Source organism: Gobius niger (genome assembly GCF_951799975.1).
Source record: "Gobius niger genome assembly, chromosome: 2".
NCBI lineage: Eukaryota > Metazoa > Chordata > Actinopteri > Gobiiformes > Gobiidae > Gobius > Gobius niger.
In genome coordinates, this window is record NC_136853.1 from 27,848,799 (window position 1) to 27,871,110 (window position 22,312).

At 39.0% G+C, this 22,312-nt stretch overlaps 3 protein-coding genes across 5 annotated transcripts; 2 read left to right on the plus strand and 1 right to left on the minus strand.

The window, feature by feature from the left end:
- Positions 1-1,253: 1,253 nt before the first annotated feature.
- On the minus strand, positions 1,254-6,098 carry tbc1d13 (TBC1 domain family, member 13). The gene is made up of 12 exons (XM_079551598.1): positions 5,971-6,098; positions 5,400-5,473; positions 5,281-5,321; positions 4,797-4,858; positions 4,467-4,566; positions 4,303-4,385; positions 4,080-4,239; positions 3,798-4,008; positions 3,124-3,287; positions 2,456-2,616; positions 2,328-2,385; positions 1,254-2,252 (listed from the first exon to the last, which is right to left on the minus strand). The coding sequence occupies exons 1-12, from the start codon at positions 5,991-5,993 to the stop codon at positions 2,187-2,189; spliced, it is 1,203 nt and encodes a 400-aa protein (XP_079407724.1). The 5' UTR covers positions 5,994-6,098; the 3' UTR covers positions 1,254-2,186.
- A 434-nt stretch (positions 6,099-6,532) lies between these two features.
- Positions 6,533-13,627, plus strand: zer1 (zyg-11 related, cell cycle regulator). Of its 2 annotated transcripts, none has more exons than XM_079582815.1 (16): positions 6,533-6,691; positions 7,267-7,483; positions 7,560-7,710; positions 7,803-8,245; positions 8,346-8,519; positions 8,602-8,716; positions 9,268-9,414; positions 9,489-9,662; positions 9,741-9,956; positions 10,727-10,768; positions 10,844-10,963; positions 11,122-11,237; positions 12,068-12,256; positions 12,544-12,641; positions 12,768-12,870; positions 12,952-13,627. In XM_079582815.1, the coding sequence occupies exons 2-16, from the start codon at positions 7,317-7,319 to the stop codon at positions 13,037-13,039; spliced, it is 2,343 nt and encodes a 780-aa protein (XP_079438941.1). In that variant the 5' UTR covers positions 6,533-6,691; positions 7,267-7,316; the 3' UTR covers positions 13,040-13,627. The 2 variants fall into 2 exon arrangements, with proteins under 2 accessions (XP_079438941.1, XP_079438942.1); XM_079582816.1 differs by having other exon boundaries at positions 6,561-6,691; positions 7,253-7,483.
- A 2,695-nt stretch (positions 13,628-16,322) lies between these two features.
- sh3glb2b (SH3-domain GRB2-like endophilin B2b) lies at positions 16,323-21,600 on the plus strand. 2 transcript variants are annotated; one of them, XM_079582716.1, is made up of 12 exons: positions 16,323-16,482; positions 18,212-18,353; positions 18,435-18,446; positions 18,781-18,909; positions 18,976-19,109; positions 19,171-19,263; positions 19,738-19,800; positions 20,323-20,346; positions 20,429-20,518; positions 20,610-20,710; positions 21,048-21,282; positions 21,368-21,600. In XM_079582716.1, the coding sequence occupies exons 1-12, from the start codon at positions 16,420-16,422 to the stop codon at positions 21,473-21,475; spliced, it is 1,194 nt and encodes a 397-aa protein (XP_079438842.1). In that variant the 5' UTR covers positions 16,323-16,419; the 3' UTR covers positions 21,476-21,600. The 2 variants fall into 2 exon arrangements, with proteins under 2 accessions (XP_079438842.1, XP_079438843.1); XM_079582717.1 differs by lacking the exon at positions 19,738-19,800.
- The last annotated feature ends 712 nt before the right edge of the window (positions 21,601-22,312 follow it).

Below are 22,312 nucleotides of genomic sequence, written 5' to 3' on the forward strand. Positions count from 1 at the left end.
TATGAAGCATTTCTGCAGATTTAAGTAGATCTTGGAGGAGGCAGGAGCTGCGGAGCGTCAGGGCAACACGTCTCCGATCTAAACACAACTCATATCCAATCATCTGTCAGTCCTCTGTCAGCAAACGTGTTTACGGCACTTCATTTCCCACAATCCCTTTGGCCTTTGTAGTTCAGCCAGCCGAGCGAGGCGGAGAAAAGCAACTTCGCTCGCCTACCCAAGGCGCTCCAGCCGCCTCGGTCTCACGAGAATACGGGCACCGTCGCACAGGTGGCGTCAGAGCGATTCTGACCGGCTGCACCGCTCGCCTGCAGCCGCCTGCAGCGCCTCGCTCATCTTAAACACACCTAGTGTGTGGAGGGGGCGTGTCGGAAAGAGTCAGAGGTTCTTAAAGAGACAGGCCTATTTCAAGACATTCACTACAGCCATTTTGAAAGAGACATTTTATACAAGGCAGTTATTCTAATTTACTGCATTTACAGACCAACACAAGGTTTGGTCATCATTGTAGTGTGATATAGACTGGTGCTATGTGACTGAAAAAAGCATAATACCCCCTCTTTAAATGAATGAATGGGCTTTGCGCTCGACCAGAAGTGTCTGTACAACGGACGGAAGTGGCCTTCAGCCTGGCCCTACATCTGGAGATGAGTCCCCATCCAGAAGCGGCACAAATTTCCCTTCGTTTACAATAAAGTATACAAACAAACAAACAAACAGACTAAAATTTAGCTAAATAAAAACTTTATTGAGACTTAAACTATGAGTAAAATGTCCAGATATTGTCATCAGCTAAAATGCGACTTAATAAAAGAGACTAAAATCATCCAAACTTTCAGTTTGAAAGAACCACAAGGAACAGCTCTGCTTTGTTCGTGTGGGAGAAGCTCCATGAAGCAGAGGACATTGACTAAAAATGACTATAATAAATGTTACAGCTGCAAAGTCGACTAAGTTTGTCTTAGATTGAGTCGACTAAATTGACATGCAATTTTAGTGGACTAAAATTGAAGATAATTATTTGACTAAATCTTGACTGAAATGAAAAATTTACATTTTTGTCAAAAGACTGAATCTTAAATTAAATATGTCAAAAGTTACCGCACCAAGGCTGATGATACTCAACGCTGAAGTACAAATCAGTCAGGCTTATAAACAGTCGACATTTCATCTATGCATTGAAGATTTCAAATATCATTTATTGTACATATACAAAACTGTAAAACGTACGCTGCCGAATAGGCAGACAGAAGTGTTCACAATATTTGAACGAGTCATGCAATTGTAAGACATCCAAACTTTACCCTGAAGCACATATTAAATATAAAATGGGAAATTTCTCACGTTTGCAACATTTGGTCAATACAAAATCATTTTGGATTTTAACTTCAACACTTTGCAATAAAAATGGTAAATGAAATCGATGATCATGGCTTGTCCAGTTGCCAATGCCAGTGTTTTCAGAGGTCAATAATTCTATTATTCTGTGTTTTGATTAGAATTGTTTATATCACAAGAAACATTCAACATTTTCTGTTTGTGAATCTTGTTTTTGTAGCATAAAATACACACATACATACATACATATATACATGCATACAATTTAAAAAAGTTGGTCTTATTCATGTCATTGTCCTGAAAATGTAAACGACTATAATGAGAGATAATAAATGCAAAAGCTAGTTGCTTAATGGAAGCCTATTTTGTTCAGTAAGAGTAACACAAGGCTCAATAAATAAGAGTTGGTTGTGACTGACTGACCCCTTTCACAACAAGGCAATACATTTAGACATTTACATTTTAGAAATACTGTTGTCACGTCATTAGTGTAGATAAGGCATGTTAGATAAAAAAAAAAAAAAGATTATAGCGTTTTTAAGAACAAACATGCATTATTGTTCAAAATAAGCTATAAATATTTGATAGATACTGTACATAGATGAAGGGGCATTGCTGATGGCTTCATGACTGAACATTTTCAACATGTAAATGTACTGAAAATTGCAATGTAGGGTTATTGAATCATTATCAGAGGGTAGGAAATCTCCATGGGAGAAATGGCTCAAGGACAACCACATAACATATCTTCATAATGCAATTGTCCTTCCCATTTGTTTGGCAGTCCCCACAGTTGTGAATAGAAAATCAGTCTGGCTTCAAACTGATACGAAGTATAAACTCTGGAGTTATGAATGATCTTGTAGGTCTTTGGCTTTGGCCAAAATAGTTTGTACATCTGAGATGGGATAGTCCTGAAAATAAAACAAAACATTTGTAAACTTTTCTTGGGAAAGGTTAAACTAGTCATTATAATATTATTCATATACCTGTAATAATCTCATGTTCACAGTGAAGTCCCCAGCAAGCAGGTTGTTTCTGATGAGTCTGTAAATAGAGACAGATTTCAATGACAACACTACAGATAGAAATAATTAAAATAATAGTAAATATTCACATTAGCATTGCACAGCAGACAATAATCAAGAAATGGAAACGGTCCTGATCTGAGAACAGGGTGTCCCAAATCCGAATGACATCCGGTAGAAGGAACTCCTGTGATAACAACAGGGTCAACCAGCGGAATGTGAAATACTGAGGTTTGATGTTCTGCTCTTCCTGTGAAGAATTAAATGAAAGGATTTTTGTAAAAAAAAAAACACACAAAAAACATATATACTGTATATACGGTACAATACGGTATATTGTATAGTAATAACAATCATAATAGTAACAGTAGATAAACAGTATGGTTGAATTACACTGTGTGAATCTTAGGGTCACAATGGTAGTGTTGCTGATTTATTTGTAGAATAAATCCTAGGGCTCTAGTGACAGTAACTTGCAATAAGCCAGCAGTGAGTTCAACCAGGGCCTGGTCTGCTGTGGGGAAACTAAAACTGAGGGTGCAAACATGGAATGCAACTAATTTTTCTATTTTTTTTCTTCTTTTTTTAACTTTCAGACTCTGATGCACCCCCAAAGAGATTGTTCTAGAACTGCTTATTACAATAACTATGTGCTCAAAAACATGTGGCCTTTTCATACCAATTGCTAATGACAACATTCCAGTTTACAAAATTTCAATAAAATGTGAAATTGGGACATCTCTGCTGCATAACTTACCAATTTCAGATACAGCTCTAAATCCTTGTCTTTAAGCATCGAGTACACACTCTCCATCTTATAGACAATGCCACACTGTGAGTCATCCAGGCTCTTAATAAAGTTGTCTCTGTTCTCTGACATCAGGTTTGTAAAACAGAAGAAAGTGTCTGCTTCAGCATGCTCTGGTAAAAAATAAAGGAAAAGGCAAAGTAGTTACATTTTCTTGTTATCAACAAAAATGTAAACATAACACTTTTGTTCTGGCTCTCATTTTTCATGCGCGAACTCAAAGACATAAAACATTTTCAGGTGTGTCTTAGGCCTGAATGACATGCCGCCCATTGAACATATTTGAGATGCTCTGGATAGTTGTATACAGTATGACAATGAGATGTGCTGCACTGTGTGAGGCAAATGACAGACTAAGGCACACATGTGCAATATTTATGCGGTTTAGCCACATCAGTGGGGGCCCTGGGGGGGTGAATTCTCTGACAAAGGAGAAGTACTCACTAACACAGATTTTGACAGATTTGAAAACAATATTTGGTAAATATTGGTCCATCGTGTTTATAGAAAAAGGTTTATGTCTTTTGCCTTCACATCATGAAAAATGAGAGCAAAACAAAAATGTTTTGTTCACATTTTTGCTCAGTGTATTTTATTCTTGCATATTCAAGCTGTGCTCCTACCTTTCCATGAGCTGTTTGGATCTGTTGCAAAAGTATAATAAATTGGACCCACAACCTCATTCATGCCCTGCACGTAAGCAATGCCAGGGTTCAGCTTGGCGTAGATGAACAGGATTCGCTCCACAACCTCCCAGTGTGCTTCACTTCCATTGGGAAGCACCTCGTACTCATTTGATGGATACAGGTTCAGAGACTTTCCAGGAGAGCTAACCTAAAAAACAGAAACAAACATTAATAATGAAGTAATAATATTCCAGATGTGCACACCCAAAAGTGGCCTACATTTGTGACTCCACTGCGGTTGCGATTTACAGTTTGTGCCTTTAATGTAGTTTGTTCGACACGTCGCCGAAGTGTCTCATAGTCATTTTGAGGGTCTAAAATAAGCTGGCAAGGGTAGTCTGTGGGCCGCTGGAAGAACGCCATGTCTGGATATAACCGCCTGCAAACACTTAACATTAGAGCTATGTTTGCGGCAGACATGTGCATTAAAAAGGATTCATACCTCACGTCCTTGTCTATCTGAAGAAGAATCTCATTGTCTTTGAAGTAAGTATTCCACCTGCTGTCAGGGTTTGGATTCAGTGGCTAAAAGAGTGATACAGTTACACAAGCAAAAAAAAAATACTGTATGTACATCAAGACACCAAGAGGATTGAGCCGACTCACATGGTCCTCCAACGTCACATCCTCTCTGGAAAGGCCTAAGTTTGCTTTGGCAATACCAGGTTGGATGATCATTTCTTTTAGAAACTGAGAGTAAACCTCCCTGTCAGGGAGAAAATACAATAGTAAATTGATACAGTTATGTACATACTTCTATTGTGATTACAATGAAATATTCAAAGCCATTTTAACCCTGATTGGCATGACAGGAGAGTTAGTTTCAGTTTAATTTATTTAAGCAGAATAAAAAATATTATTAAGGCACGGTATGTAAAGATGAGAAAAAGGAATAAGAAAGAAAGCTTTATTCATGTCTTAAATATTGATTTATACCTCTGTTTTTTAAGGAAAGACTCCCATATTGTCTGATCAAGAGGTAGATAATTGAGAAGAATCTAGAAAAGAGAAAAAACATGTAGAGGTAATTATGATTGTGACTGTCAAGGTAAACAAGCACGCACGCTTCGCCTCCATCCAGTCATTCATAAGCCTTATGCCTGCCATGTGGTCTGGCAGGCCAGGTCTTTGTGGCAAAACACTTGGAATAAACACACTTAAGGCAGACATCTTCATAGAGTCCAGGAATTAGTACATTTAATAAACCGGTGCAGAACACGCTATTCACTCGACTGGGCGACAAGGGGTTGAATTAACAAGTCAGATACCACAGTGTAGTGTTTGTAAAGTGAGTTAGAGCACTGAGCATGTGCTTTTGGTGAGTGTACAGTACAGTGTGGAGAGAGATCACCTATTGAAGTCAGGGACAAACGCAGACAGAGACTGGAGTAGAAAACAAAACATTGCTGATAGAACTTACTTTCCAACAAAGTGCCCGTATACCTCCTTCAAAAGGGATACCTTTAGCAGAGAAAGTAATTCAATGCTCTTTCATAATAGAACAAACAAGATCATTGTTTGAGGAAAAAACATTATTACCATTGAAGCATAATTCTTGCAAAGTCTTCAAATGTATGTTTTGGTCACTTAGTGCTACTTTAAATTCCTGTATTCTGCAACGAAAAACAGATTATTTTTCTTTTGATCAACATGCCTCGTGCCATCATTGTCTAAAACTATGTAAACAACTGTTAAATATAGAAATCAAGTTAGATCATGGTCATCTTCCCCATGTTTATCTGTAGTGTGAAAGAGACACACAGAGGAAAACATGCTGCTGCAGACAGGAAGTGTCGGTCAGCTGATGTGTGATGTCTATGGCTAACATCAAGCTAAACTGGTAGCATTAAAATCGGAATAATAGCATGCAGTGCAATGTGCATATCTACTATTTTGTTGAATTAAAATGTTTTGCAAAGCAGCAGATCACATTTTTGAAACACTGCTTGTAAATTGTTTTTATCTGGTTTACTTTAGCTGTGATGCTAGCCCATTCTTCCAAGTTTCTGTGGTTTGACTAGAAACTAAACAAATAGAGGAAACTGGGATCATCTACCATGACGCTGCACAGTTCACCTGAAACGCAAATTAAATAGGACTTTTTGCCTACCTGTTTTTGTAAGCGGTAGACATGTCTGGACAAGCGGCTGTGCTTTTAACCTTTAACGCTGGTTAAAAAAAGAAAAGTGATTGAATTATTGTCCAGAAGGAAGTCCCTCTCTACCACTTCCGGCTTCTTCCTCACAGCGCTGTGAGATAAAGTGTTACATCTATGGAAAAAGTACGGTATAAAACATGTATCTGGGTTGATTCGCACACAAAATGATTTTCAGAGAATGAAGATCACTAATAGGAAGAAAAATGTGGATGTTTTATATGGGCGCGGTTGGGGGCATTGTAAAAAAAAGGGAAAAAAGAAAAGAAAAAGGATAAATTAATAAATGAATAAATCTTAATCTTGTCTGGAAATATTCAACCGTATTAATGTCGTATCAAAGATAATTTACATTCAACACAAGTAACCTACATTTGCATTTGCAGCACAGTCTTATAACAACAATGTCACCATCCTGGTGAATCTACACACTGAGATTGAGCTGTGCAAAGGGAACCAAGGGGTAACAGTGAACCGGGCAGGTTATGGATGTATTAGGAAAGAACAGACGGGTATTGGACACATTGGACAGTCAAGAGGAGTTCTGGTACAAGTAGTAGGAGGAGTCTGTTTGTTGACATCGGACGAAAACCCAAATCATATGAGTGAGGACCATAATCGCCTATTACTTTTTTTGTCGCCCACACCGGGACACCTGGCCTTTGCGAAGGCTAAGGTAGATCACCTGCTGCAGTCGCGGACATTTCACCATCCATGACCACTGTTTATAATGTGCCTTTTCCCCACAAACTGTGTGCTAATGCTAGCCTTGCACCAGCTAAGTTAGCTAACATCATAGCAGCAGATAAAGTCATCTGTAGCTCAGCTAATTTAGTCTCTTACATCGGTGACATTTGTTAGTAAGAAAAGATTTCATTTAGAGCAACTAAGTGGTGTGTTTAGGTCACATGGATGCACTGTGTGATCAAATGTTTGATCAAACCAATGTTTATGGCAGTAGCTTGGAATTGCTAGTCCTGAAAAGTAAATTCTTGGCTAGCTGCCTTGCTCAGTTAGTCATCTTGAATTCAGAACTGTGTAATATAAAGTTATTGTTTTAACTCATGTATTACTATTGAGTAATTGTTAGCTTTAGCTATTGATAAGCAGCTATTGAGAACAGAAGAGTTTGAAAGGTTGTTCAATATTTTCAGTGAAATCTGTAAGATTTCATGATATCACTGAATGAATCATTAAAACGTTTTTTTAATTTCCTGAATTTGTTATTCTTAAATAGTGTTGTGTCTGCAGGCAACCTGCACTGCCTGTCATTGATCTGAGTTGGAGAAGAAGAGGCGAACATGGCAGCCAAAGCAGGAGACAACCCTGATAGCCTCATGACTCTGGCAACAGAGTTTTGCTTGAAAAATCTCAGGAATACCATGTGTTACCAGGGTTTCAAAAACAAGCTCTGTCTCCGATCTGACATCTTTCTTCCAAGTGAAATCTGTGACAAGTTGGTCAACACGTATGTAACTTACAAATGCTCATATTTTATTTTATGGTTGTGATGCACTTTATTGATTTATTAATATTTGCAACAGATATATGGAGTTGGTCCATACAAATAGCAATTTTGAACCAGAGGAGAGTTTCTTCCAACTGTTCGCAGACCCTCGAAGCACCAGACTGACCAGGGTACAGCTGCGAGAAGACTTTGTACGTGACAGAGACCTGGAAGCTATAAGAAAGCAGGTACGATCCACTACAAGCTGTTGTGATCAATTACGTTTTTATTTGTATTTTGGAGGGAAGAAGTAGTAAAGGAATATTGTTTTCTCTTATAGGACCTTATTGAACTTCATCTCATCTACTGCAACAACTTGTCATCACGAAGCTTAAAGACTCTGATTTGTTTCCGGGAGACTTTAGTTTCACTTTGTCTTTTTAGCTGCAGCAATTTATTTTACAAAAAGGGTGGTGCTCCACTTGCTTGTAACGATGACTCAGAGGACAGCCCTGCATCTAGGCAAGCCTTGGAGACAGACTTTAACTTTGAAGGCTTTAACCGCCTCCGCTTGCTTAACCTTGGAGGTTTGTCCGAGGAGGTGGATGCTGAGGTTCTACTCAGACCACTCAAATCCCTTACATCACTTGACCTATCCAATGTCCAGTTGCAAGGTACCACGTTTCTTACACAGTGGAAAGACAGACTGACTTCTCTCGTTCTCTACAATGTGGACCTCTCAGATGAGCTGGTTAACAATATACTGGAGCTGGTTAATCTCAGGTAAAGAAACAATGTCAACCAGTTCTTTTGTAATTATATCACCTTACACCTGACCATTTAAAAAGGCAAACCCCGTTAACAAAGCTCAATGTTTGTTTAGGCATCTGGACATTTCCCGTGAGAGCAGGAAAGTCACCAGATTTCAAATGATTGGAAAAATCCTTGTAGCCCTTGTTCAGAGACTGACCCACCTGGTGTCATTAGACATCTCTGGACACATTATGCTCGACAACTGCACAGTGCCACACGTTGAAGAGGCTATGGGGCGACCAAGGTAAATGATGCTTTTGGACAAACGTTTTAGAATACACATTCTGTTTGACTTATACATTGTAATTTCATGTTTTATTGATTAGTATTGAACCATGCAAGAGTAGCATCATCCCTTTCCAAGAACTTAAAAGGCCTCTGCAATTTTTGGGTTTATATGACACCACCCTGTGTAATGTGACACACATCCCTGCATATAAGGTACGTGGTACTCATGGCTGAAGTGCATATGACACAGTTGACACTATTTTTGCGAAAACAAAGTTGGCACAATTATACTTACAATTTTACTATTGACCCAGTTTTCATTAGTTTGACATTTTTTGTGATGTTTATTGTTTTGCTTCCTTATTAGAAACTGACAGGAAGTGACAAAGATAGAGGTGAACAATTTTAAACTGTTGCCAACGGTGCAACCATGTTATTTTAGGAGATGAGTGAGTCAGAATTCTGTGAACTTTACCTCTATCTATGTCATTCGCTTAAAAATTTGAATAAAAATAACTTTTCTTAATTAAATTGATGCTTCACTGAAATACAATTATAATTATTACTTACAACAGAATCAGAATAGGTTTTAGCTTAGTTAGTTCGGTCTCTGTAACTAAGTCATAATTACAAAAGCATTAGAACCTGTCATATGCTCTTTAAATCCGACAAATGCACAGTATTGTTTGCTTCAGATTCAGGAAAATATTTGATTTTTAAGTTTGAACCTTTAATTTTGAGTGGACTTGGATTTGATCTTTTAGGTGACAGGATCAAAGAATGAAGACCAGGTTTTGAATGCCATTGAAGCTTACACTGAATTTCGACCAGAGTTGGCCCACAGAGCCATTAATCAGTTATTTGACATAGCCCGGATACAGCACTGTGGTCAGCTGCTCAGAGCTTTGCAAGTAAGTTTGAATTGTTTTCTGTTTCATAGCTGTTGTCGTAACCGTGACTGATGAACATTGTTTGTCTTCTTAAGCTGGTTATTGCAGCACTTAAATGTCACAAATATGATAAGAGTATCCAGGTGACAGGAAGTGCTGCTCTGTTTTACCTGACCAATACAGAGTATCGGAGTGACCAAAGTGTGCGACTGCGTAGAGAGGTCATTGAAGTAGTGCTGAATGGGATGGAACAGTACCAGGAGGTCACTGTAAGTGAGCCTATGAGTTCTGATCGGCAGGTTTGTATGAGTTAAGGTTAAGTCAGAACCATGTTTGTGCTTTCCCAGGTCCAAAGAAACTGCTGCCTGACGCTATGTAACTTCAGTATTCCGGAGGAGTTGGAGTTTCAGTACAGTCGGGTCAATCAGCTGCTGCTCAAAATCCTGGAGCCTGCCAGACAGGATGAGTCCATCCAAAGAATTGCTGTACACCTCTGCAATGCATTAGTGTGTCAAGTAGACAACCACCACAAGGAGGCTGTCGGAAAAATGGGATTTGTCAAGGTAAGGACTGTTTCACAGATTTTTCTAGAATATTATATTTGTACAAGTATAAAATTCAGCCAGATCTGTTCTTGTTCTACACAAAGACTTGTCTTTGCCCCACAAGTTCCAATGAACAGGACTCACAGGCAAATCGAATCGGAGAAAATCCTCAGTTACAAAGAAAATGTAGACTAAGTAGCACCTCAGGTCCACTACGGAGGATATTTTACTTATACTATGGTAAAATACAGTTAAAATAAGTCATACAGTGTGTTAATGTGTTGTTAGGACACTTGTCTAAAATATACAAACAACATTTCAATCCAAAATTTGGTAAAAGGTTGTATGCATAAAACCGTACAAAGGTTTGCATCCAAAATATTGCATCCAAAATGACCGACATTCGATATGGCCTCCAATGTTGCTTTGTTGTTTTTTGCTCAGCTTGTCATGATGTAAGTATGTGTATACCAATTTTTTTGGATTCTTCATCAAACTTTATTTTTGGCCAGGTCCTATCTCGCAATAAAAAAACAAAACAAAAGCCACTATTTTGAAAAAAATGTGTTAGATCGGGATTGAGTTTTGGGCAGGTTTCTGTAAATTATATACACATAGTCCCAATCAAAAGTTTTAGACCAGTTGAAAAATGGCAAAAATTCACATTTTTACGTGGTTGGATCTTAAGGTTCAAAGTTGAACTTCAATATGCAACAAGAAGAAATGGGACTGAGACAAAAAATCTTGAGTAAACAACAAATAAACTGCTATTGCATTTTGTGTTTCAGACAATGTTGAATTTAATTCAAAAGAAGCTGCATGACAGAATGGTGAGTCTCATAATCTTTGTAGAACTAATATTTGGAAGTATATTAGAATATGTGTTTATGGCCTTTCCCTAACAGTGTGATCAGGTGATGGAGTTCTCATGGAGTGCACTGTGGAATATCACTGACGAGACGCCAGATAACTGTCAAATGTTCCTCAACTGTCGAGGCATGAGTCTTTTCCTTGAGTGTCTGCAGGTCAGTGCACAAATCTGCTTCAAACAACCATAGTTAAATCCTTGGTGCAAAAAACTAAAACTCAAGCTCTAAGAATAACACTTTGGATTCTCTGCATGTGCTTTACATGTGGTGGAACTGACAATAAAGATAACTGATGTAACTGATATTTATTTTAGGAATTTCCAGACAAGCAGGAACTTCACCGCAACATGCTGGGCCTGCTTGGAAATGTAGCCGAGGTCAAAGCACTGAGGCCACAGCTGCTCACCCCACAGTTCATCACTGTATTTAGGTAATTGATCGTGTCTTTTAAAATGATCAACATGATAACATTATTATTCCTTTTTTTTTTTTTAACCAGGATAAAAACTCATTGAGATTAAAAGTCTGTGTCCTGGCCAAAAACCAGAGGCAAAATAACAGACACATTTACAAAAATAATCTCACATTGAATCAAGACGATACACTCAGATAAAACATCTGTAGGACTTTTCACTTTTGTTTCAAGCTCTGTAAAGAGTGATTATTTACTGACACAAGTTCTTTCTATTGTAACTCATTATGTAATTCAATGGAAGAGTGCGTTGCCCATCTCTGTGCACAGGAGGAGGTCCTGAGAACTCAGGCTGCTGCTCCTCAGCTCTGAGTTGCTGTAGATATGGAGGGACAACTCCAAGAATAGATTTAGATGTTTCAATCTGTGAAACGCCAAAGATGACCCAGCGATGAGTCAACGACCTCATGCTTGTGATTTATTTATTTTATTTGGTCAGGACAGTGCGGAAACATGCATGCATGTAAACATTGAAAACATTGTAGCCTTGGGCTAATTTCCATCCGTCGTCCCCACTCGGTGATAAAACGCAGTGCTTCATTACAAATCGTGTCTAAAGCATTTCATATAAGCCTCATTTCATGCTTATACATATACATACATACATACGTACGTAAACGTCTGTTGTAGCCACAGCTGGGGGCAGGCTAATGGATGTGTGGCTGCCAATATAAATCTGCTCCTTCGCTAACGAGAGAGAGAAGAGTGCTTTGCCCAAGGACACAGCAGTGTGCAGAGGTCAAGCTGGGAGAGGGCTGCTAACTCTAATGCTTTTATTTATTTTTCAGTAATCTCCTGGACAGTAAGGCAGACGGAATCGAGGTGTCATATAATGCATGTGGAGTCCTTTCGCACATTATGTTTGATGGACCAGAGGTTTGGTCAATGGATGAGCCACTGCGGGAAACCGTCATGGACAAGATGTGGGAAGCCATCCAGAGTTGGGACGTCAGCTCACGACGCAACATTAACTACAGGTGCATGTTTCATATTTACTAAATAATATGCACTATTTAGTTACATGCCCTGTAACATGTAGTACTACGCTGTAGTAGCTAAAATAAACTTTGGATACGCCAATATTTAAGGCTCCACAATGTATTCTTAACAAAATAACCCGCTTCCACTGAGACGTCATGTAAAAAATCATTGCTCTTATTTATTAGAGTAGATATTTTTTATCAAATTGTTCAGCTCGACAGCACTACTCGGATGTCTGTGGATTTTTGGAAGTTCTACAAATGTTAACACTTTGTTTGCTTAGGTCATTTGAACCCATCTTGCGGCTGCTGCCTCAGAGCATCTCACCTGTCAGTCAGCACTGGGCCACATGGGCTCTTTACAACTTGGTGTCAGTTTACCGTGAGTATCACTATACTAATATTAAGCCCAATATTGATCCACTATTTAAAGATGCTGCACTTGTTATTACTCATGAACACACAAGTCAACACATCAAATATAACTTTTTGTTTATTCTTGGCTCAGCAACTAAATACTGTCCATTGCTAATAAAAGAAGGAGGAATAGATCTTCTAGAGAAGGTTTTAGAGCTGGAGAGCTCACATCATGAGACCAAGGAAATGGCCAGGTTGGTGCACTTTTTATCCTTAAATAGAAGTTTGGATTCAAAGCCACACATGTTGATTTGGTTTTGTTTTGTTTATCTCAGAAAAGTAATGGAACAATGTGAAAACTTTAAAGAGGACCCTATGGAAACAAACCATGGACAGGAGGTAAACTTTGAACAAAGGGGCTGAAGCCATAGAAGCCGCCTTTTCATCGAACAAGGAACTTCTTCACCTGTTGTCAATCGAGGGGTCATGGTGTGCATTACTTTTTTTTGAAATATTTGTATTATTTGTTTGTAGACCAGATGTATGTATTTGGCCCTCTTCACAACAGCGTGGACAGATCTTTAATATATGACATTTAGAAATTATGACGTGATGCATGGTGTTTTAATTGTGAGGGTGTTTGCTGCACATAGGCTACTGTTTATTGGAGCAGGTGTTTCATGGGTGACTCGCACCTCAGTGTTCCCTTTTTTTGTGTGGATCAAAGTCCGTCTGAGTGACACTTGCCTCCTCCTTGCTCAACATTTGCTGTCATTGTTCAGGTGCTCGGGCTGTCTACAGCACTGTGACAGATGGGGTGGCGGGTGGCCGAGGAGACGATTAGTTGTAGTTAATTGGCGTGTACCTTACAGAGATGGTGAGAGAGGCGTCCTCTCCATGTGACGTCACGATGGACTTCGTTGTTATTATGTAAATATTTTTGTTTTACTGTCGCTTTGTGTTTTATAATATAACTGTAAACAATCTCCATATTTAAACTTTTTTTTTTTTCTTACCAAAGCTCAGTGCTAAACTGTAGAAAAGATACCAGTCCTCCATATATGTAGTAATGCTACATATTTACTACTCCACAAATGACCGATTGAACTCTTGTTTCTAATCATAATTGTATTTCACACAATGGCATGTTGCAGTGTGCTGATGTCGCATACTCAACCATATTTATTAAGGAGGCTTAGGACCAGCACAAAAACACCACTTTTTGCAAGGGTGCATTTGCTAATGTCCTTGGAAATAAGTGAGGAGTGTATACAAGCAACACATGGCTAAATGGGCACATATCCCAGTGGGTATTTTGCTTTTATATTTTAACACTTTTTATATTTTATCTCCATCTTGCTCTTAAAATGATAGAAAAGCATAATTTATACGTCTAACCGGATATTAGCAAAGACCAGGCTGAGCCATATGTCGGTTCTACGATCACCATGCTGCTGCCGCTGCCAGGGGCAGCCCTGGGCATAGGTGACCCATCTGCCGGAGGGGGCTCTGAAATGCGCTTTGATTTTAAATTTAATTTTAAAACTTCAATCTTGCCTAGGGCACAACAATGGCTCGGGTCGGCCCTGGCTGCTTCTGCTGAACAGAAACTTTCTCTTTAAAGCTAAAAGGAGGACAACAGGTGCACAGTTTAGAACCACTATTAGTTTGGGAAATGGAAGCTGAATATGAAGCAAGTCCCAGTAGCCTAAATGTTCACTTTTCACAAGCCTCACCAAGTGCAGTGATCAGACATTGCTCAACAGAGCTCGAATGGTATTGTAATATTTGGCCCCAAGATTATCAGTTTAGCAAACATTGAAAACTTTCTTGCATCAGAAAGTGTTACTACGTCAAAGTAATTCAAGCTTATACAAAGATTTATTTATTTATTTTAGGTCATTTGTTTCCTTTTCTTTTCGGACCTAGTGAGAATTGTTCATTTTTATTTCGATATTTTATTTGCATATTTCGAATTTTTTGAAACAACCTCATCTATTACAATAACTTAAGATTTCCACAGTAGCTTCACATCGTATGACCATAAGTGAGTAGAAACTGTGCATTTCTATATGTCAAATTTCCACTGAAGGCCTCCTTTTATTTATCATGAATCAGTTTAGTTGATACAGGCCACACTGCATCTGGAACACACACCCACACACACACACTGCTCTCTGATTCTGTATGTAGCACATGATCTTCATCATTAAAAACATGAGTGAGTTTTTATGACCCCTCTGTCATCCTATTAGCAGAGTTTACAGACTGATTTCTGGTTCTCTGGAGTGTCTTGGAGGTACTTTAGCCCGAACAGTGTCTGGCCCCAAAAATTATTATGACAAACTGTTCAGTTAGGTTGAGTGATATAAAAAAGTTTATTTATGAATAGTTTTCTCCTTTTTTATATGGATAGTTCTAGAATCAGCTAAACATTTAGCATAACACTGGCTCTTCAAGAATATGATTGTCTATTAGTGTTTGACGATTTAAATGGCAGAAGACGTCACAACTTGTATTGAAAATGATTTCCTAATTTGATAAAGACAGTTTTTGGGGTTTATGTAGACAGTTACTAAATAAAAGCTACTGTTAAGGGTTGACTGTAAAATTGTACACTGACCGCAGTTTCAAAATGTCTACTCAAGGCCAGCTTTAGCCTGCTGTGTTTCGGAAAACCCTTTTTAGGGATTTATTGTTAATAATTGTAAACCAAATTGAAGATGTGTTTCAAAAAACAAACAAACAACTGTTTGGATGAGTACAAACCGTTGGATAAGCAATAAAGGTGGACTAAAAAAAATGTGATTGTGCTTGGTGACTGAACTATGGAGTGATGTAAATCTGTGAACCATAAACCTTATCTGTTCCTGCCTGCACCTCCCGAAGCACCTGGTACCTACAAGATCCAATGAGCTCCTCCGGCCATCCCCATTAATTAATTAGTCGCACATATGTATGCATGTGTATATGATGATGATGATGATGATGATGATGATGATGATGATGGCTTACACTTGTATTGCACTTTACAAGCCTGTATTACCAAGTTTCTCAAAGTACTACACTCATTATTCATGCACACCATACTCAGTGGTGGTAAACTGCTGTTGTAGCCACATCTGGCCTGGGGTAGACGTGACGGACGCAAGGCTACCCGTCTGTGCCATCGATCCCTCTGACCATATATATATGTGTATATATATATATATATATATATATATATATATATATATATATATATATTTATTTATTTGTGTATATATATATATTTCTATGTATATATTTATTTTTATGTATATTTATATATGTATATATATATTTATATATATTTATATTAGGGCCGGAACTTTTTTCGATTAATTACGATTAATTAATTACATAAAGTTTAGTGTGATTACAAATATTTATCGAAATTAATCGCACTTAACAATTTGACTGTTAAACTTGTTTATTCACACAGTTAAGTGCCGACGTAAACCTATTTTAAAAAAATATATTTTATTACCGTTTCCCACCACTAATATAATATTTATTTATTTATTTATTTATTTATAGATATATTGATATATATATTTGGTCTTATTATTATAATTACTATTACTTATTCTCTTACTTATTCTCTTGGTCAAATGCTTGGGTTTCTTTAAAGACAGGGCCGTGAGCAGATTTCCGAACCTGAGTTCAGCGGATTAGCGCCTGAGCTCGTGCGTCTGCGCGCTGCTACATCATCGCAGCTGATCTGAGGATCCCGGTGGACGGACACAAACAAGCTCGTGCCTGTAGAGGAGCAGCTTGGTGCCATGGATTTCAATATGAAGAAATTGGCTTCGGATGCTGGACATTTCTTTAACCGGGCTATGCAGGTGAGTTGTACATGGAGGAAGAGGATGCAGTATAACCGATCAGGTTGCGTGTGTAGATGTCTCTTGATGCGCGCTGTGGTTGCATCATAGATGTAATATTGCGTCCAATGAAAACCCGCCGCGGGCAACTGGCCCACAATATATCTGGTTTGATGATGGCGACTGTTTGAGTCCAAGACAAACCCGTTTAAGATTATATGGAGCGCTTGAGGGGTGTAAGCCGATAAAGTGATGTTCAGCCGTGATCCATTATTGATGGCTGTGGCTGTGCCTGTGATCGAGAAGAACCACCCACGTGACACCACTGCTGCAGGTGATGTTAGACTCCTGCAAGAAGCTAAGAATAAATCTTGATTATAAATCAAAGTGTGCAACACCGCAATCCCACAGCAGTACAACACTATAGTGCATTTGATTTGTTTTAGCCAATGACTACACCGACGCAGCACATCATTGAGTTAGAAGAGAGCTGGTCCATATGTAAAATTTTAGTTGTAAAATCTATACATTTTGGGTCCCGAACTCATCTGAAGTTACTATCCCATTTACAACAAAGACTCTGGCAAACCGTGTCAGTCAAGTCAAGTGGTTGAAGTGGTGGAGAAGTAAATATCTTGCAATATCCAGCATCTTTTAACTTTTAACTAAACTGAACTCTTTTAATGTAAAAAGGATTCTCTTTTACTGCTGTTTGATAGAGAGCCTCTTGATTGTTTGCTGGTTCATGAGTTTGGCTGTGAAAGATAAAAACAAACTGCAAAACATTGTCAAAACCTGCTCATTGGAGTTAAACCAAATAGAATCACATTCTCCAAGGGCCAGGTCCAGTCGACTGAAGAACACTTTCATCCACCAGACTGTCAGGAATCTGAACTCCCTCCCTTCCCTGTCCTCCCTGTGCTTCACCCCTTGAAATGTGCTCTATTTGTTTACCTTGAGCAGTTACTCTTGTCCGAACTGTTGGGACTGACAGAGACTGTGATGTGTTTGTGAAATGTTCTGAGGTTTGCTACAAATTAATTGTCTTTTGCGATCAATAAAGTTTTCTGAATATAACTATTGAAAAAGTGCTTGGGGTATTTGGGATCTAAAATAAATTGGAGGCTCAGGTCCCTATCCTTCATCTATAGTCATTTAAAACTTGACTGTACGAAGTCTGTCCTTCTGTCTTACCAAAATTGAAAAACTAATCCCACTATTAAGGGAGTTTTTATTTATTTATTTGATGGGGACTGTGCATGTTAGTGAACATCTACAATGTTTGCAATGTTGGGAGACTATTCCAGGACTTTGTGCCTCTGACTGAGAGTACCGTCTGTGCAAATGTAGTTTTCCTGTGTGGAACCTCACAGTCCCCCCAAGCTGCGGCCCTGGTGCCCATCCCACTCGCCTTTGGTTTATTAAAACCCTGCAGGTCTTTATTTGTCTATTTTTCTACTGTTTGGGTGGTCGGTCGCTCGGTGGTCAGATCACCCAGAGCGAAACACCATTGTACTGACTACAGAGTATCTGCTTTGTGTATGATTAATACGCTGATTCACTTGATTAATTAACATAACAGTGGAGCAGCTACCATTTTCATAGTGGTTGAATACATGGGTAAAAAGGCCTTTATTGCTTTGGAGGGGCTTTCCTGTGTCCATTTTATTTTCTGTGCTCTGTGTAATCTCTTCTTACAAAACGAAACATAAATTGCATGCTTACTACTTTACACTGTTTGGCTTTGTAGTTCACAGAAGAGAAGCTGGGCCAGGCTGAGAAGACAGAGTTAGATGCTCACTTGGAGAATCTGCTCGCTCGGGGTGACTGTACTAAAAACTGGACCGAGAAGATCTTGAGACAAACTGAAGTGCTGCTACAGCCAAATCCAAGCAAGTCCACGCTAATCTTATTATGTACTATATTCAACAGATGTGCCTAACTGTCATTTGTTTTGACTCTGCTTGCATCAGTTGATCACACTGGTAAGTAAGGCTTGGTAACACTAAGATTGGTTGTCATGTGAATTGTTGGGCTTGAAGGAGGTTTGTGTGTAGAGTACTTTTACCAACAACACACACTGGATATGACCTGGTGTAGAATTACTAATGCTCTTTCAGACAGAATCCAACACATCCCTCCTATTTAGTTGCTATAAAGACATTTAATTTTGAAGGTAAAAGATTTGTATATTTTAATAGTATGTATTTTCTATTTTGGATTATTGATTGCATAAAATCATGTCAAGAGTATGTATCAAATATGCATTGTATAAAAATATCTAATATTATGCAAACATATTTTTGAATGGATATGTAGGTGCTCGAATAGAAGGGTTTATTTATGACAAACTTGACAAGAAGATCCCATCACGGACCACCAACCCTGAGATTCTCGGCCAGTTCATGGTTGATGCTGCCCAGGAGTTTGGTGCTGACTCTCCTTATGGTAAAGGACTTGTATATTGATATAGACAAAGCCATGTACAGTTATTTAAAGCCTGCCCACTCTTAGGCACCACACTGATCACTGTGGGAGAGTATCAGAAGAGACTGGGATCCGCTGAACGAGAGTTTCTCCAAACATCCTCAGCCACGTTCCTTACCCCACTGCGCAACTTCCTGGAGGGAGACTGGAGAACCATATCTGTGAGTTAATGACAGTAAACAGGTGATAATATTATGCTTAATAATGTTTGTTTGTCTACAGAAAGAGAGGCGGCTTCTGGAGAATAGACGACTTGATCTCGACATTTGTAAAGCCCGGGTGAAAAAGGCCAAACTGGCGGAAGCAAAAGCAGCTGTAAGGATTCTCTTTCTCTTGATCGAGTTCAGTAAAGCACAGCAAAGGTCTCTGTGTAGTAACGACACAATGTAGGCAGTTTGTAACTGTATATATTAAGACATATAGCTAGTTCATGAAATAAAATTTAAATGCAAAAATCAAAGATATACACTTAAACTCGGATGTTTTGGTCCATGTAATTAGTTGCATGACGCAACATGCTTGCATGAGCCTGTTGCATGTTATTCATTCAATCTATGTCTATGACTTGTGACTGACTTCGTCTGCATTGTACAATTCATGATTTGACCTTATTATGTTTTTATTAATAGTGGGGTTATCAAGATGTAGTGAAACTATATTTTGATCTGTTAGCTAGTGCACATACCAGTTGCAGGACAGCTGCACAGAGGGTTTATTTTGTGTTTAATTGTTGTAAATGTTATGTTGGCATGCGACTATATGCTTGTCCCACCCTGCTTCTGTTTGTAGGCTGAACCTGATTTTCAGGAGACAAGGCCACGAAATTATGTCCTCTCTGCTAGTGCATCAGCGGTAAGACACCATAGGTCTTTAAGCATAAGTTCCTAACAAAAACCTGTTTTAATATTGATAAATATCAGGCTGATAATTGTTTGATGCTTTTGCATGTGGTTTTAATGTGATTTGCATTTGGATGGAAATATTCTTATTATATACATTTGGCCTAATCACTGTGCTGCTGTAACATATGATTTGCGTGTGCTTGTGTTGTGGGTTTAATTGACCCAGCTGCTGAGTGGCCCGACCCAGGCAGGTTGGGATGAGGCAGCTCCAAGTGAATCAGAGCAGATAAAGGTGGTGATGGATCTGCTCCCTCAATTCTATGTTTTGTTAGTAGAAATACACCCACCTTTGCAGTAGCTCATAACAAATCTGTGCCCCATGTCCCTTAGGTAGTGTTACATTTATACAAGCAGCAATCAATGTTGGTTTGTTTGACTATTATTTGGACAGATATGATGGGCTATTGATGAGTTTTTATATATTTTGCATTTTAATATGGAAATGTCTGCCTGTTTATTTGCTCTCTCTAAGCTGCTGAGTGAGGAAGTGGACAAAGTAAGTAACTGAGAAGTGACCCTGTTGTCGCCATTTGGAAATGCGTTGAGTTGAGTTGAACATTATGGTTGTGTGTGTTCAGGCCGAGCACGAGCTTCGTGTAGCTCAGACAGAGTTTGACCGTCAAGCAGAAGTCACCAGGCTGCTGCTTGAAGGCATCAGCAGCACACATGTACGTTAGCAAACAGTGTGACTCTCGTTATTAGTTGGATATACAACATAAAGTTTCTACTTTTTTTTTCTCTGTGTTTATTTTATTTCAGCTGAACCACTTGCGCTGCTTGAAGGACTTTGCGGAGGCTCAGGCCACGTACTATGCGCAGTGTCATCACTACATGCACGAGCTTCAAAGGGAACTCAACAAGTGAGACCAGACCCGTTTAATCTGTAATGGCTCAAAGTGAAATAATACTGGGCCAAAACTTGTCAGTAACTTGGTTTAAGTAGAATCTTATTGAACCTTTTCATATATATTACATATGTTGTTTAAACCAATGTGAGGGAATGTTTTTGTTTATAACACAACCATATTTTGTCCATAAACATTAGGGCACATGCTAAATGTAAGTATTACCATTAAGGGTTGTCATCGGTAACAAGCTTTCAACTGCATTTGAGCATTTCACTACAAATTAAAGCAAATCCACAAACTGAAATAAGCCAACGCTAATAGCATTCTTTCTCATGAATTGCCTCAACAGATGTGCAAATTCGGTAGCTGCTCCTAACTCACCAGCGGTGTGCCCGAACCCAGTCTCCACTGCTTTCCTGTTGGAGTCTGGTCCATCCGCCTCTGCCGTCCCAGGCTCATCTTCAACCAGTCTGGCACAAAGGCCCGGCTCAGTGCAACTCCCAGTCACAGGCACCAGGAAGGCAAAGGTCCTGTATGACTACGACGCTCACGATACAAGCGAGCTCTCTCTTTTGGCTGATGAGGTAACGGTCTATCTAATCAGCTACATCCACTTGTCCATTGTTTGTTGACCTAATTTGTTTGAATTAATCTCTCTCTCTCTTTCAGATTATTACAGTTTACACCGTTCCTGGTATGGACCCAGACTGGTTAGTTGGTGAACGTGGGAATGACAAAGGCAAAGTTCCTGTCACGTACCTCGAATTACTAAGCTAATGGACATAACACTGAACGCACAAAAGAAGACCAGCTTTGGAAAAGGCCTCCCCACAGCTCGGATGATGATTCACTGTCCCTGCAGTCCACAGGAATAACAGGGCAGCTCCACTTGTAATTTACTCCGGATGGAGGCTGTGCATTTTCTTTGTACCTCCTGTTTGTTTTCTTGGACCTCAAGTCTTATGAATGTCGGAATTTACTTAGTTTGACATCATAAGCCGCTTTCACTATCAGCTAGTTTTCAGTCCAGACTCTGATCTGTCTAGTTAATAGCACCATTCTTTGGAACACTGCTTAATATTCCAGTCATTATGACCAACTCTCTGCCCTTAGAGATAATGACATAGCAAACCACAGAACTTTCACTGGTGTCACCTTTCAATACTTGTGCTGTTGGAGTCGCTGTTGTGTGTTTTATTTGACCCTGTTTTTACTCCTCAGCAAAGTGTGTTATTCATACCAAAAAACAAAACACTTCTCGTCCAATGAAGTGGGCGTATGTGGGTCTCATAGTCACACTCACTCGAAGCTCGAACTCCTGTTAGAATCTGAATTACAAAATTGAAGTCTAAAGATGAGAGCTGCCCCCTCAAGTTCAAGCAGTTCACAGATCCTTACTCTAAAGAACACATCTTTACATAAGAAATGTCGAGGTTAAGCCCCCCTTTACTTATTTCCTATAACAATACTTTGTGAACAATGCGTCATCCGAAAAAAAGGTTGTCTCTTAAATTTTTCAAAACAAAACAAAAAACTGCTGAGGCTTTTGTTTTTGTGTCTTTGCTCATGACGATATATGCAAATTGTGGTAATCTCTGAAGGAGCTCTTATGGG

What these genes read in the sequence shown, in the direction of transcription:
- tbc1d13 (XM_079551598.1), bottom strand. Translation starts at nt 5,993, where the DNA reads ATGTCTACCGCTTACAAAAACAG. An exon ending in TCCAAACAGCTCATGGAAAG is followed by an intron (nt 3,288 to 3,797) that starts GTAGGAGCACAG and finishes ATTTTTTACCAG; the next exon opens with AGCATGCTGAAGCAGACACT. An exon ending in TAGAGCTGTATCTGAAATTG is followed by an intron (nt 2,617 to 3,123) that starts GTAAGTTATGCA and finishes AATTCTTCACAG; the next exon opens with GAAGAGCAGAACATCAAACC.
- zer1 (XM_079582815.1), top strand. Translation starts at nt 7,317, where the DNA reads ATGGCAGCCAAAGCAGGAGACAACCCTGATAGCCTCATGACTCTGGCA. An exon ending in AACAGTACCAGGAGGTCACT is followed by an intron (nt 9,663 to 9,740) that starts GTAAGTGAGCCT and finishes GTGCTTTCCCAG; the next exon opens with GTCCAAAGAAACTGCTGCCT. An exon ending in AGAAGCTGCATGACAGAATG is followed by an intron (nt 10,769 to 10,843) that starts GTGAGTCTCATA and finishes TTTCCCTAACAG; the next exon opens with TGTGATCAGGTGATGGAGTT.
- sh3glb2b (XM_079582716.1), top strand. Translation starts at nt 16,420, where the DNA reads ATGGATTTCAATATGAAGAAATTGGCTTCGGATGCTGGACATTTCTTT. An exon ending in GAGACTGGAGAACCATATCT is followed by an intron (nt 19,110 to 19,170) that starts GTGAGTTAATGA and finishes GTTTGTCTACAG; the next exon opens with AAAGAGAGGCGGCTTCTGGA. An exon ending in TCTCTCTTTTGGCTGATGAG is followed by an intron (nt 21,283 to 21,367) that starts GTAACGGTCTAT and finishes TCTCTCTTTCAG; the next exon opens with ATTATTACAGTTTACACCGT.